The sequence below is a fragment of the Drosophila grimshawi genome, unplaced genomic scaffold, assembly GCF_018153295.1.
Source record: "Drosophila grimshawi isolate 15287-2541.00 unplaced genomic scaffold, ASM1815329v1 contig_311, whole genome shotgun sequence".
Classification (NCBI taxonomy): domain Eukaryota; kingdom Metazoa; phylum Arthropoda; class Insecta; order Diptera; family Drosophilidae; genus Drosophila; species Drosophila grimshawi.
This window is the reverse complement of record NW_025063098.1, coordinates 23,599,221-23,615,000: the sequence shown is the minus strand read 5'-3', so window position 1 is coordinate 23,615,000 and position 15,780 is coordinate 23,599,221. Positions and strand designations below refer to the sequence as shown.

The 15,780-nt window shown below is 38.0% G+C and overlaps 2 protein-coding genes across 3 annotated transcripts in view; both read right to left on the bottom strand.

Annotated features, from left to right (window-relative positions):
* LOC6568360 (hemicentin-2) overlaps window positions 1–15,780 on the bottom strand; it is a 79,885-nt gene that overhangs the window by 32,403 nt on the left and 31,702 nt on the right. The window lies entirely within an intron of this gene.
* LOC6568362 lies at window positions 7,986–9,077 on the bottom strand. The gene is made up of 5 exons (XM_032740420.1): window positions 9,042–9,077; window positions 8,698–8,763; window positions 8,491–8,619; window positions 8,260–8,425; window positions 7,986–8,200 (listed from the first exon to the last, which is right to left on the bottom strand). Exons 1-5 carry the CDS (start codon window positions 9,075–9,077, stop codon window positions 7,986–7,988), a joined length of 612 nt encoding a protein of 203 aa, XP_032596311.1.

The window sequence follows — 15,780 nt, the reverse complement described above, 5'->3', positions numbered from 1 at the left end:
CTGAATCTTGCCAGCCTGCCGCTGTGTGCTACACTCAAGTGGTGTTTGCGCTCCCTCGTCTCTGGTGTTCAGTTCGACGTTCCACGTTTTCGAGTGTGCGACGTGCCTGCGCACAGCCAACAAGGATAACAATTACTCTAGCAGCATGTCCGTCATTCCCCGCACTGCCCCTCACGCCCCTTTGCTGGCGTATTGCGTATACGCGCTTTTCATTTTTCGCTTCGTTTTTTTCTAACTTTCAATTGTTTAGAGCTTAAATACTTTTAAACTGGGTTCGCATTAAACATATTTGTGCTGCTCTTTTCGCTGCTGTTGCTCCTTGAACATGTCAGCAACAGATTCGTCTGGTACAGCTGCTGCTTGCTTTCGATGATGCATTGCAGCATAATAATTTCACATAGATGTCCGCGGCATGCTACAAACAGCAGTAGCAGCAGCAGCAGCAGCAACGAAAACCGCTGGCGCAATACGGCTGCAAGTGTTGAAAACGGGTCAACTGCCAGCCTCTTAGCTGCAGCTGGTCTGTTTTGGCTATGGCTGTATGGGGCCATAAAGCAGCTGCCAAAGTGTTTGTCGAACTACGTTACTCATACGCGACGTGTGCTTCAGGGCAGCAACCAGCTGTGCTCGCTCTCTCTCTCCTCGACCATCCTGCTTGTGGCAAAAGACAATTTAAGACAAATCCCAGTGTGAATTCATACATTAGACTAGAGCTGAGCGCATGTTATACTTTATTTCGTGAAACGATTTGCACAGCTTGAGTTAAGTCAGCAATATGAGGACTATGCTTAATGTCAACACAATGTTTTATTATCTGAAAGTGCTGATTATATTCGAATTTATAATTAAGATATATGCTCAAGAAATATTGAAACTAATTGGTTTTTGTAGTAAAGAAAAGCCAGAAAATGTATTGCAAAGCCAGCAAAACAAATTTCTTATATTCATAGGTATGTTAGAAAAGATAAGGTTTTTTAATTTCTTATTTTGAGACAGACATTGAAACTTGCCAGTGTTCATGAGATCATACATAATTATCTGACTTTCCATTAGTTTAAGTTTATAATTGGACGACTTAATCATTCTGCCATTTTATATATCTTCTTTATAGGAAAACTTTTCGATTTTTATCATAGAAACTGATCTGAATAATGGCTACATCAAGAAAAAATGTATATATTTGCAATAGCAAGCGCGTAAATTTTGAGTGTTTGCGATGTTTGATAGGTGCTCGTGTCGTGTGCTAAAGAAAAGCAAAGCGCGCTCATCTCTACATCAGACCTACCCCTAGCAGCACCACCCCTCCATGTAGCCTTTTGAGACATCCATGCTCCTTGCTTTGTCGGCAATCAATGAAAGCAATTTGTGAATCTCTTGTGCAATGCTCTAAAATACAAACGAGCTAAATCCGCAGGCACAACCCCCACACTCACACACAAGCGCATACATGAGTTTCAAGACGTATTGGCGTATTGGCTGAAGGTACGACAAAAATATAATAAAAAAATCTATGCAAATCAAATATGGACGATGATTTGTAATTTTTTTAAATTCATATCATAGTAGAAGCGAACAGCAGCAGCAGCAGCAGCAACAACAACATAATTTACCCAAATCCCCTACACACACACGCGACCCTTACACAGCCCACACACGGTGAGTAGGTGCTAAGCAAACATGCAAGCCATGGGGATTATAACAGGGGAATACTCGTTTGCTGGTACACAAAAAAGGCGAACCAGACACACCCAAAAACAACAAAAGAAACATAAGCAACAACATCACATCGAGAACATCAGTAAAGCAATCGCGCAAAATGTTAAGGTCTGAAGTCCCAACACAGCTGTGTGTGTGTGTGTGTGTGTGTGTGCGTGTTAAGCTTAAATGGTATCCTTGTGTTATCCTTGTGGCTATGTGTCGCTGCCTCCAAACCAGTTATACGGCCACCTACTTAAGCATAATGATATATTTAGCTTGCCAAGTGATTGTTATTTGATATTCAACAGATTTATACGCTTTGCTTCTGCATCCACCAATCCCGGGCACTTTATTTATCTTATGTGTGTGCTGCTGTTCTTGTTGTTATTCATATTTTATAAGCCATACTACTCCATACCACTTCACACGCGCATTAAGTTGTTCGCCCCCAGAGTTCTGAAGTGTTTGTGTCAATAGTGCGTATACGTAATGTGCCTCTGGCATCTCCATACGTTTGCATCCGTTTGCGTAATTGAAGACGCCAGTCCCAGCACATGACAGTGTTTGACCCCCACAATGCTTTAGTTATAAATATATCTCTATTTTTAAACTTGAAGTCTTACGCGTCGAGCTGACACGTGCGGCAAAATCAACCTTCTCTTTCGAAAAATGTGATTTATAAAGTGAAACAGAAAGTAGACCTACTGATCCACAGGCAGTTGTCGTTATGATTGCATAAGATTTGTATATGCTGTTAGCAAATGCAAACCAGTGTATATTGATTTCGGGCAATATCCATCTACCAGTCTATTTTTGAGCTATTTTTAATTCGCCGATGGGTGGATTTCCAGGATGAACATATCTCAAATTGACATTTTTCCCAAAAATTAAACTTTAGACTAAAAATCAATATATTGCTCATTGGGAAATATTAATATTTTAAAATTTTAATTGTACAACGAAATTTCTAATTTGTGAAAATATTTCTTAAATATTTTCTCAGCTTAAGCACTTCAACAATTTGAAGATATTAATCTTTCGAATAGAAAACTTGAGTCTGATAGTGACTACTGCATACCCTACAAAAAGTCACAGCTTAAAGTCTACATATTGGACATCGTAATATGTGAACTAGTCTGTTAGAGTATTAAGCATTCGTTGGTCATTTTCTTTTTTAATATTTACCATACTTTCATAGCTCATTGACTAGCATATGAAATGGTTTGTAACGCCCTTGCTCAGAGTTGCCCATTATTATTGCTGTTGTTGTTATTGCTGTTATTGTTTGGCACTTGAAATTTATGCATTTATTTTGTAGCTGTGAACACAGCTCGCTGATTTATTGTATTGTGCCCTCGTATTGTAATATTTCTGCCTGTTGTGTCACTCTCCAAACAGCTTCGCGAGTGTGTGTGTGTGTGTGTGTGTACATGTGTGTGAGTGTGCCTTGTATTCATATGCCTGTCAAGTGGCCACTTTGGATTAATGCCGTGGCTCTGGTTTATATGTTATTTCCATATATTATATAGCACCTTCTTCGCCATGCTGTGCCCCACTTGACCATTAGTTTTATATGTGTTTATATATGTACATATATATGTATCGATTAGCTGGCATAGTCATATATAATGCAATTGAGAAATTAAAACTCGACACAGCGATAGGCAGGCAGGCAGGCAGGCAATGTCCCACAAATATGAAAAATGGGCGTGCTGTGAAAATCCGACACCCAATGAAATTGGATGTCGACAGGTAGCGATGTGGCGCTAAAGCCAGTGTCAAAGGCACGCAAAGCGCCATGCAAATAGCTAAAAACACACACACAAGTGGCACACACAAACATACACACACACACACACACACATACACGCACATTCACATGCCGTGTCGACATTAATATGCAAAGGGCTTTTCCCTGTGTCACGGACCAGTTCACCTGGCGTATGCGTAACAATTAAAAACGCCAACAGCACGAAGCATAGCTAATATGCCAAGCAAAAAGGGTGGATCGGGGGTTGGTTGTTGGCTAGATAAGCGTAATAACAATTAATTAAAATATATATCTCAGATCTGCCTGGTTTAGGTGCCATTAATGTTTGACATCTGATGCAACAAATGCCTCCAGCCCCGATGCATGATAACAGTGTGGCTAAGGCACAGATTTGAGTGGTAAAAATAAACCATTTATTGCGAGGAAAGAAAAATTATCTCTGCAATAATCTTGCAGATATATTAATATAATCGCTATAATATTCTGAATGATTGTGCCTATGAAATGTTTAGCAGAGCATAGTATAAATTTTATTAAAAGTGGAAATATTAATAATTAGCTAAAAGATTCAAATTAAAAAGGGAAATGAATTAATTAAATGTAAAAATATATGTAAAATATATATATATTTAATGTTCTCTCTTTCTTCTTTGTATTAAAAAAATTAAATATACAAAGTAGATCGGGAAGATATAAAAGCCCACCATCATTTTTTCTAAAGAAATTGTACACATTTGAAATTGAATCTCAAATGTTTTTCTTCTTTAAATTTAAAGTGTCATATTTTGTGCCGCTTATATTATTTTCTATCATTAAAATTGTCTCTTCATGTGTCAAATATCTTCCGGGGAGTTTGAATTTGGCTGAATACAAATAACACAGCACAAATACGGACTCCCCATCATGCTTCGCTTAAATAATAAGGTCTTCTATTCGCAATTGTATTCATTCCTGCAAAGACAAACATTGTTATTATTGTCTGTTCTATTTGTATATCTTTTCCCCTCTCTTCCGTTCTGATTGTGTGTATTTACTTTAACAAGCAGACTAACAACTTTCTTGCTTATTAATTAAACTGATTAAATTGCACTTAATTATCTTCTCGAACCATAGGCTGGCATATTGGCATATTATACTAGCTGGCTGATCGGAGGGAAGGGGAGAAGCAGCTTGTTAGCAACACTTTGCTCCAATTAATGCACTTAGTTAAAGTTATGATGGTGATAATCATAATAATACCAAGTACTCAAGGCAAATATTTCGTATAACACAAATCGAATTATGTCATTAGCTGCCTGCCAAGAAGACAAAGTGTTCTAGACTTTTGCTCTTTCTTGTGCTTTGAATTTGACTTAACATTTTGATTGATGCGGTCTGTGTGTGTGTGGGTGTGTGCGTGTATTAAATTGAGCAGTTTACAGGCCTGTCAAGCTACTCAAAAGGTTGTGTCATCTATGTAATAATGAATGTTTGTCAAAGTTAAGCTAATCAGAGTTTTTGTTTGGCTGCATGTAGTTGCACAGACAGATAAGTCAGATATGCAAACTTCAGCTTCTTCTTATGCTTCTCCCTTTATGTGTACTTGTCGCCCAAATTAAAATTGCAGCTTACACTTGTTACACACACTGACAAAACCCACACACGAATACCTTTATATCCCCTAGACATGAACATCTTCCTTAGCTATTCACCACTTGAGCACGTTAGCCGCTGTCTCGCCAGAATCCCCTCCATCCCCCTCCCTCCACCGACAACCACTTCTCCCCCATTGCAACCCTTAGCCCCTTGGGAAGAGGGCGTTGCTCACTTTTCGTTGAGCGCGTCTTTTGCAGGCACTTAATGTGTCGCTTATGCTCTTCTATCTGTATTGTTGTACGACCTGCCTAAAAACAATGCAGATGCAGGCGTCGCATATTCAAGAACAAGCACACAAGCACAATAACAACAACAAAAGCTACAACTGTGAACAGGACAGGAGAGACAAGCAAATTTCAGCACGGAAGCGGAAGTCATTGTTGTCGCACAATGGCGAACGCGTCGCAATTATAATAATTTTGATTGCATGCAACCCCCCGCTGTGTGCCCAACTCCACCCACAACCACTAGCCAGGCTGGCAAGCAGGCAGGCAGCCAGCCAACTTGTTATTGTTGGCAGTGGTTGCATGAATTATGCAGCTTCCTTGCCCCCTGACCGCCCCAGGAGTATGACAGACGGTACAGTAGAGCTACAAAACTGGATGCAGAGGGATTTATTTTTTATTTTTCGTGAATAAAAATCAGAATTTAATACGTCGGCACGTCAACATGACATAAAACCAGGCATATTAAAATGAAATGCAGAGCAAACAAATTAAATACTTTATGCTTGATGTTTAAACTCATTCTATTTGAAATCCTTGTAATTAAGTCGATTAAATAAAAAGTTAACTTTTTCTTAAATAAGAAAATATTAAATATGGACAAAATGACAAACGAACTTAAAGATTAATCAAATAAAAAGGCAAGCCAAATTTATTAAACAAAATTTGAATCACACTTTTACATCATTAAATTCATCATTACATCATTAAAGAACACAAAATTCTCTTTTCAGAATTCAAATATGGATTACAAAATACAAATAAGAAAATGTTTAGCAAAAAATCGTGATATTAAAATTGAAATGGTATTCGTGTTGAAAATATCTAACACGCAGCCATCTCTAAGCTGCCAGAATACTGCCAGACACGTGCAACTTGCCTGAAGGTGTTTTTTTTTAAATATTTTTTTTTTTTATGATTTTTATTTTAATTGCGAACACTCGACGCCTTTTACTTGCCGCAGTCCCATAGCATGGGCACCACAGCAGGGCAAGGCGTATATGTGTTGGATGAGAGAGATAGAGAAGGGAGGTAAGTTGGCACTGTAGCGCCAATCTGAACTAATTAGCTAGCACAAAAATGGGCAATACCTAGTGGTCATTAGACACTTGAGTAGCTTCCATGCAAAAGGCTGTAGATTCTTGCAGCACATCTGCCAGACTGTGGCAGACTGCAGACGGGCTGGGCCGTCTTCGCCGGACATTGTCTATGAAAACAATTTTCTTGAAAGCTGGCCAAACGTGCGCTTTGATTTGACTAAGTAAACTGTAAAACTTACAAAGCCGCAAATGGAAAGGCTACAAAATTGCTGTGAGCCCTTGCTTGAGTGTGTGGGTGTGTATCTGTGTGTGTGTGTATCTGTGTGTTCGTATGTATGTGTGTATCATGGCTATCATTTGGTTTTAATTTGACTCTAGGGCGTAATTAAAGAAAAATGCAAAAGCACTTTGATTGCCAGGCAAAAGAGCAGAAGCAGCAACGAGAAAAATGCAAATCACAGCAAAGTAAACTCAAAGCTAAAGAAATAGAAAAGACTCTTCATAGTAGAGCATGAGACAGAGAGAGAGAGAGAGAGAGAGAAAGTGTGTGAGAGAGAGAGAGAAAGTGCCAAGACTGAGAAAAGAGAGTCGGATAGATATTTAGTATAGTGGTCAGTCTAAAATCAAAAGGCTTTCATTTTTAAATTCATTTAATGATTTTGATTTTCTTAAACAAATATTAGTTTTGAAATTCTTGTATTTAATTAAGCAATTTAGTGTAACTTTTTGTTATTTCAATAGAAGAATTTTATATTTCATATACAAAACAACAACAACTTATGTAATATTTTATTTCGATTTCGAAAAATTTCTAATCTGAGAATATTCAAATTTTGTAGCAACCACTATAATATAATAATTGTTTTAAGGCACAAACAGGAAGCCGGCATTCATTCGATGCCTTAAGGGACGATACAAGTAAATTCCATTAAACCTGACGCTGCAGGGCCTGCAATGAAGATTGGGTGAGTCACCCTGCTGTCTGTCTGTTTGGCAGACGCTGAAAGGCACTGGACTAACACATAAATTTGCCTTTGCTTCAGTTGCATAACACATCCTGTGACACACACACCCACACACACACCCACGGACACCAACACCAGTCAACTTTTACTGCTGACTCGGCTCCAGAGATGTGAGAAAAAAGAATATAGAAAAAAGCTAGGAAAAAAGTGCCAAAACGCTTGGAAGTTTGAAGGAGCAGACGGAGTATGCAAAGTCAGCAGCAGCGGACATTGACATGCGAGCACATGTGTATGTGTGTGTGATTCAATTTGCAGTTTTGACATTTCAGCATGTGAATTCGGCAAACACACTCACACTCACACACACACGCACACGCACACGCACATACACACACTCAAAAATCTAACCCACACAGAGAGCGTCAAAGTCAAATTGCCATATTTCATCTATGACTTTTATGACTTTAGTTCTTTTATTTTCCAAGCGCTGTATTTTTGTAGTGCTTTTTGTGCTAGTGCAACACGAATTTATATGTATGCCTGCAGAATTTTGTGAACTTTTTTACATTTCATTTACACGTATCGCCTTTTGGCTGCTTTCCGTTCGAAAGGTGTGTTGACTGGGTGCAAGCTGTGTGCAAGAGTCGACACCCTATCCTACACTGGTTTCAATGTCGTCCATGCACTGCGTGAAATACTTTTGAGCCATTTGGCATTGGGCGCTGTTCGCGTAGAACTCCTTGGGGCATTTTTGCATCGCGTGCATGCGCACACAGATGGTGATGTGCAGCGAGAAGGGTTTGCACGGGTTCTTGATGAACTCAAGTTCCGGTAGATGCAGCGCAAAGTGCGTTCCGTGCAGCTCGACTGCAAGCAAGATGTCAAAGCGTTTTATAATCCATCGAATCAGCATCGAGCTCACTCACGAAAAACTTCGCACTTGGTGTAGGCCTTGACCATAAATGGCACACTTGTGGCCTGCGGCTCTGGCAGAGTGCTCTTCAAGTTCGTCCTTATCCGACCAATATCCAGGCGATAGGGTGGATCCACGTCTATATAGCCAGAGCCAATAAAGTTGCACTCCTCCACGCACTAAGCACAATTCAAAGTATTTCTTTAGTTGATTTTGGCAGGGTATGCTCCTACACACAGCTTACCATGTTGATGGTATACTGCTCGACAAATGAAAAGCGTCGCTTTTGTGGCAACTTCAGTTCAGCGCGACAATCTTCGTTGCCCGTATCGAGACTGGGACGCGTCAGCTGACAGCAAGTGGCGGAAAGACGCTGCCGAGAATTTGGTTGTTTTAATAAATTGTCGTTTTTAGAGGTGTGTATGTGTGTGTGTGTATGTTTCCCACTTACTGTCGCATTCACGCGCATATCCTTGCAACTTAGCTCGCCATCAACAACAAACAAAAAGTGCGACAACTGAAAAATTTCGAGTTAGGAGCAAGGAATCAACTTAAGCTATCACATTGATATGCAGCTTAGACATTTGCAAAACTGGAACAAGCTTTTTTTACATAAGATTCTTCGAATTTTAGGCAGCTGCTGGCGGTGATAGTTTTTAAAATTAAAAATTTCTAAAATCACCTTCAGCATTTAATTAATTCAATTAAATTTTTTGCGAGCTGGTACTAATTTATTTTAAGATTGCAATAATTATTAAGTAAGTCAAATATAAAGGAATAAATTTGCTAACTTACAAGTGTTAGGAGCGCTATTTGAAGTGATTGCTGCATTGTCAGAATGAAACAGCGACTGTCAACACATTTGAAGTTTATCAACGTTTAATTGAATGATTCCGGATGTGGCGACCATTTCATGGACGTCGCACGCACTTTGCATTACTTTTGCCAATTAAAATAAATGAAATCATCAAAGTGGCCAATTAGTATGCGTACCATTTACATTTGACTGCCCAGCAGACAGATGGACAGACAGACAGACAGACAGCTCTAACAGTTCTGGTTGGCTTTTGGCAACATTTTAATTGGCAGTCAGCTCGACCTGAAACAAATTGAACTATTCACAATGGACACCTACAAATTTATGGGCGCTTCAATCAAACAAACACTTTCGGGCCACCTAGGTCATATAGGTACAATATCAATATACAAGGCCAGCAGCAGCAGGACATCGATGACGCCGTCGCTCTGGCCATGATTAATATTGTTGGCACGCAAACATCACGTATACGCAACGATAGCCCACAAAGAGCACAAGGTCAGCGTCAGACCTTTGAGGCAGGCAAGTAGCGGCGTTGGAGCTAAGTTAATAAATTGTTTGGCGTTGTTAACTAAATTTTGATTACCAGCAGGAGGCGAACCCAAAGAGGCAGAGGAAGGGTGGAGGACTTAACTTCAGCACAGGGAACACTTTTTCTTGATTTATTGATATGCTAATTGAGTGTTTGCACGTTGCCCTTTTTAAATACCCACGTTGACTTTGGCCCAGAGAATGTTTCTGTGTGTGTGTGTGCTTGTTTGTGTAGGAGTATGTGTGTGTGACCGTTCGAAATTATGAGGCATGGCACGCAATTTGCATGGCAAGTGTTGTTCAAATTAATTGTAAATGGTTGTAATTTGCTGTTGCCCGCTGCCACGGCCATTGCCAATGTTCGCATTTCGCGTTTACAGTTTAATTGCAGCTTACACGATCCCAATTCTCGACTTGCCTCCTTTATGTGGCAGCTTTAATTAATTTATGGCCATGTCTGCCAGCAGTGGGGGGTCTTCCCCCATCCATCCCGATGCTAAATGCGCCGTCATTCTGGACTTAGAGCGTGTTTAACGTGACGTATGAGTGATTTATGTTGATGGAGTGCACACGTAAAGCGATGGCCCTTTCAAACAGTTTAACTGTCAAACGTCAATCGACACATTACGTGGAAATACTTGCCCAAATTACATTTATGTGGTTGCATGATATCATTCACAGATGTTCCGTAATGCTATTGTTTTAAGTCTTTTAATGTGCTTCTTTTCGAGGATAATTTCGAAAATTATTTTGTCTACTTTTTCTTTTGTGCAATTTTAAATTTCTTCTATAATATTTAAAGAATTAAATAAATCGATGCGTTAATTTTAATTGTTTGATATTTTCAATAAAATAAAAATAAAACTATTTTTTTGTACTTTCTGGAATTTTAAATTTGTACTATATTTAAAACAGTTGACACAACCGTCCTTAAACTCTCTCTCTCTCCCTCTCTCTCTCTCTCTTTCTCTCTCTCTCTCTCTGCCTTTCTGTCTATCGTAAAAACAAATAAAACATCTACTCAGATTTTGTTTTTCCGTGCTAAATACAAATATCCCAATGGAGTTTATTTATGCACTAACAACTCAATAGAGTCCCTCTTCAATCCTCTCCAAATCTCGTTTACAAGTAAGACGCGTACAAGTGCTGGCAAAGCGGCTTAGACCCACTCTAATACCCTGCAGGCGGTAACCAGCTGAAGCAAATAAATGAGTGAAGAGCATGTATATATATGTATTATATATATATATATATATATATATATATATATATATATATATAAGTATGTAATATAAAGATTTTGCTCTATACAGATATTGCGCTGATTACACTCCAACTCAGCACAGATATTTGGGTATAAATATAACGCACATTTGATTGCTCTGCGTGAAGACAAACACAGCTGGAGACAAACAAACAAAAAACACAGCCATCACACGAGTTTGTTGTTCTGGATGGTTTCGTTTTTGCTCATTTTTTGTTTTTTTTTGGCAGCTTAGGGATTTCGCTTGCATAATTACTTAAATACAAGTGGGAATTATTCGCCTTCAGCTGGATTTTTATGCTCCGTTGACTAGTTTATTGCTGCTGGAATCGGTTCTGTTGGTAGTTGCTAGCTCGACTCTTTTTTAATGAAATTATTTGTTATTATGTATAGTTTACTTCATCGTCTGCCCGAGAGATTATACATATCCGCAAGCCATCCAAGCAGTGTCGCTGAGGCACGCAATTTAATTATATTTCCTACTTCATGGCGAACATACATACAGCTTGTGCGCGTGTGTGTGTGTGTGTGAATGTGTGTGTGTATGTGTGCGTCTGGATGCCGAAATTAGTAGGAAATTGTTAATGCGATAACAGACTTGGTTGTGTGGCCGTGTGTGGGTGTAAAGCTGTGCACAGTTGCTATGCAGCCATGTAGGCTGAAGGCAAAAACAAAAAAAAATAAAAAAGAATCTCAAAGAAAATTTGATTGCGCTTTCCCAAAACTGATTTAAGTGCGCTGAAAGTCTGCGAAGTGAGTTTCATTTTCCAGAAATTTTCCACGCTCATGGCAAATTCATGAAGTTTTAAAGCATGTACCGCTGGCTGCACACTAACTGCGAGTAAAATCAGCTTATTTTCTGCATTCGCACTTAAAGAGATTCATTCTCCACATGCCACATTAATTGTACCGCAGCCCAGCTGATGCGTTGCCTCCGACTGTTACAATTCCTACTCTACTGAGCACTGAGCGCAAGTGAGAAATTCATTGAAGACGCATTTGCGGCAAACGCCGAGCCGTGTTCTCCTTGTGTGTGTGTGTGTGTGTTTCTGTGAGTGTGTAAATGTGTGTGAGAAGACCAACTAAATTAAAGATGCATCTCATGCGGCTGCTGCTAAAGCAGAGCAGCAAGAAGAGCTGTCGCCTTTTGCCGCACATAAATCAGTTTTTAATGCGTATAAATAAATTGAGCTGCTTGCCGCAGGTGGGCGGAACAGTGTACACTATGCAGTGGTTGCTAACACCAAGTTCAGCTGCCCAGTAGCGCATTCCAGTTAACGGTTTTCCTTCAACGCCACTTGGCAGCTGCTGGCTTGAATGATTCAAGTGTTTCTGTTGCCACTAAGTCAAAGTTTACGGGTAGTATTATGCTAAAGTTAGTGTTGCCACCTACACGCTTGCAAACTATTGGTAAAAGCTATTAAAATAAATGAATACAAAAAAAAAAGATTGAGGAATGGAAAACAATATCGCAGAATGGATTGTTTGTTAATTTTTCAAAAATTCTGACAGCGCTCAGAGTATGAATTGTACCATAAATAAGAATTCTCTGTTAAATGGTTGGTCAAACTACATCCAATTATAAATAGATTTTTGATAAATGTGAAGTTTCCCAATATCATTAAGTAATAAATCATCGTTATAAATGAAAATAAATTAATAAATCAAAGATGAAATGAGGTCAAATTGTGCAAGACTTAAAGCAGTAAAAATTCAGCATTAATCTGTTTCATAATTCAATGTTATTATGTTATGAATATTCAAAAATACATGGAAAATTGCATTTTAGAATATTGGTAATATTTCTAATGGCTTTCGTTATGTTTTCAGGTTTTTCTTATAACATAGTCCTCTACATTCTCATTCTGTACAGGTCAACAATTTTAGCGCAATATTTGCCCTGTCATAAACGTAAATATTAATTAAAATACATTTTGAAAGGTGTTGGGTCTGAACTATCGTTAGCATAGATATTACTATCAACATTAACGCATCTCTAACATACGCAACAAACAGCAACAACATCGCTGCTTAATCCGTTGCCTTCCTTCTGACAATTTATGCCATGTTGCTCAAGGCACACCAGCGGGATTCCTTCCATGTCCAGGGACACATGAGAGATTGGCAATGGGGCTGTGAGGGAAGGGAAAGTTGTCATGTGTCGCCCTGTTTGTCTTGTGTTTCTGGATGAGAGTATGCGTGCGGGCTTCTTATAGATTTAATATATTCCAGCGCGGGCAGCAGAAAGCAATATTCTTCTCGGATCCGTTTCATTTCGCCCACTCTCATATTAAGTTCCCCTTCCGTTTACATTGTTTCTCGCTAATGTACATACTTCACTGGTTTTAATCAAAGGATTTTCACATTAAATTTAACTAATTTACTTTGCTCATATTTAATTTTACTTATACTCGACTACACTGCTCCTTTTTGCACAAAGCCGCCGCGATGTTATTGGAATTTCATAGTCTAATTTTCGACTCGAAATTAAATTTTAATTACGCACACTTTGCGAGCCAGCGTACGTGAACAAGTCCGCCATTAGCTTTTCCATCCTATTTTGTCAAGCCTTGCTTTTGATAACATTTTCTGCAGGATCGCGTTATTAATTTTTATCTATTCACACCCAACAAATTGTGCATGCAATGAATGGTCTATTGGGGTCGCTGGAAAATTTAAGCGATACAAATGAAAAAGCATAGCATACATTTTGGGCGCCATATAAAATACATTTATTAAAGCCGCAGCAAAGTTTTAATTTCGCCAGCTGCCAGAAATTGTTGTGCCAGGCAGACTTCCCCTAAACACACAAACACAAACACACACACACACTCACATATACTCTTTCCAGTTTTTACTTTCCCTATGGTTGTGTTAGTCTGTTTCTCACTTCCAAACAGCTGCAATGATAAGATTGACATAGCATTACACAACCCACACAACCCCCACACACACATTTATGAAAAATAAAATGTAAAGGAAGTGCAACAACAATAACAACAATACAAAAGTTTTGTCATTTGTTTTGGTTGCATTTCATAATGTTCAGACCATAACAAAATAATAAATAGACAGCTTTTAGAAGAAAGAGTGAGATTGAGGGAGAGAAGAGAGATATATATAGACAGAGACTGAGAAAAAGGAATTCGCTTTAAGAACTTTAAAATTTAAAATAACATTGACTGAAATGTGCACAATATTTTGAGTAATTCATTTTTCAATAACTTAAAGCATTTGCCAGTTTGCATCAACAAGATCAGCAAATAGAATGGCACTTCATGTCATTCTAGCAAATATTTTATTTCATTTTACTATATTGGCAAATCACCGGCTCTTCTTTCCAAATTGTTGTTATAATAAACAGCATACGATTTGGGGAAATTGCCAATTTAACTGCTCTACGTATTTTCCATCAGCAGATGCAACACTTGATTATTTAATTCGCAACAGCAGGTGCTGCAACATTGCAACAAATCGATTGTTTAAATTGCTAGGCAATTAGGTCCAAGCCAGCAGCTCAACAGTTTGCCCCACTTATTGGGGACATCGTCAAACAAAATGCAATTTAAATTGCAGCCCTTAATGTTGCTTTTACAGCAAAAAGTACTTGTTTAGCATGTTATTTTGTTGTTGTTTTTAACATGCCATTTGATTTTTATGACAGTTGCGCATTTTCCATTTGAAAAGCAGCGGCACGCTGTCACTCATAATTACAGCGGCCTCTCCCCAAACTGCTTATAAAAGAGAGTTGCAAATTTGTAAATGTCAGCTGCACTTTATTACATACAGCAAAATATACAATAGAAAAAGAAGAATGAAAACGTCGAGTGATCAGCTTGAAGATACGCTGCTATAAGCCTTATGGTATTTTATATTAGACTCATATATTTAAAATACGATAATACGATAAATATACTTGAATTAATGTTAAAAATTTAAGTAGGAATAATCCGTTCTTCACTTTATGGGAATATTGAAATTGTTATACGAGTAAGTAAGTCTAAATAAATTATGTTTAAAATTGATTTGTTACAAATTGACGCACAGCAACAAGAAAGAAATGCTATCTTTCGCACGCCGAAGATTACATACCCTTATAGACCGGAGTTAATCTGCGTACAATGTTGGCTAAGAAGTTTGGAAATATTCTTATACTTATCAAGTTTAAAGCCAATTTTAATTGTATTATATTTTTTTGTAAGCAGTTGTTTAAAAGTAATCTTTGAACAGTAATGATATTTTTTATATTTATTTTATATGTTATAAGTGGTGGATGAAAAGCGGCAAATATATACCAAGTTTCATGCAGAGAGTATAAAAAAAAGTGTCTTGTCCATATAAACAACAAAAAATGCTTTAGCTAGAGAGGCTGAACAAGAATATATATACAATTTATGGGGTATTCTCCAATGCGTTACACATGTCACCACAAAATTATAATACCCTCTAAGAGGGTATACAAAGTTATGCATATGTGGCAATATTATATGTAATATTTGTATCCGTCTATTAAATATACAAATAAAAATATATTGAACAAAAAATGTATTCTATTTTTTTAATAAAAATTATTTTTACAATATTTGTGCGACTGCTAAATAATTTATGGTCGATATCAATGCACTTTAATGTTTACAGAGTGTGTGTCCAATAAAGGTATATGTCGGAAATGAATATGCGTTGTTTTTAACTATCAAATTATTACAATTATCCGTTGGCTCGACATTTGTTACACATGCTGAAAAGCTGTTAAGCCGAATGACAACAACAGCCAATGGGAGATTGAAATGCATTTGGTGTGTGGGTGTCAAATGCTACTCAATAAACCGAATTGATATTGACAAGCTGGCTGCAAGTGAAATGTAATCAATATGCAACTTTTATATTGTGCTGCCTCGGGGCAGAAACGTCTCATCTTCCAA

Coding starts and splice junctions, on each gene's coding strand:
- LOC6568362 (XM_032740420.1), bottom strand. CDS start 9,077: ATGCAGCAATCACTTCAAATAGCGCTCCTAACACTT. Junction 8,764..9,041: donor AAATAGCGCTCCTAACACTT/GTAAGTTAGCAA, acceptor GAAATTTTTCAG/TTGTCGCACTTTTTGTTTGT. Junction 8,620..8,697: donor ATATGCGCGTGAATGCGACA/GTAAGTGGGAAA, acceptor AATTCTCGGCAG/CGTCTTTCCGCCACTTGCTG.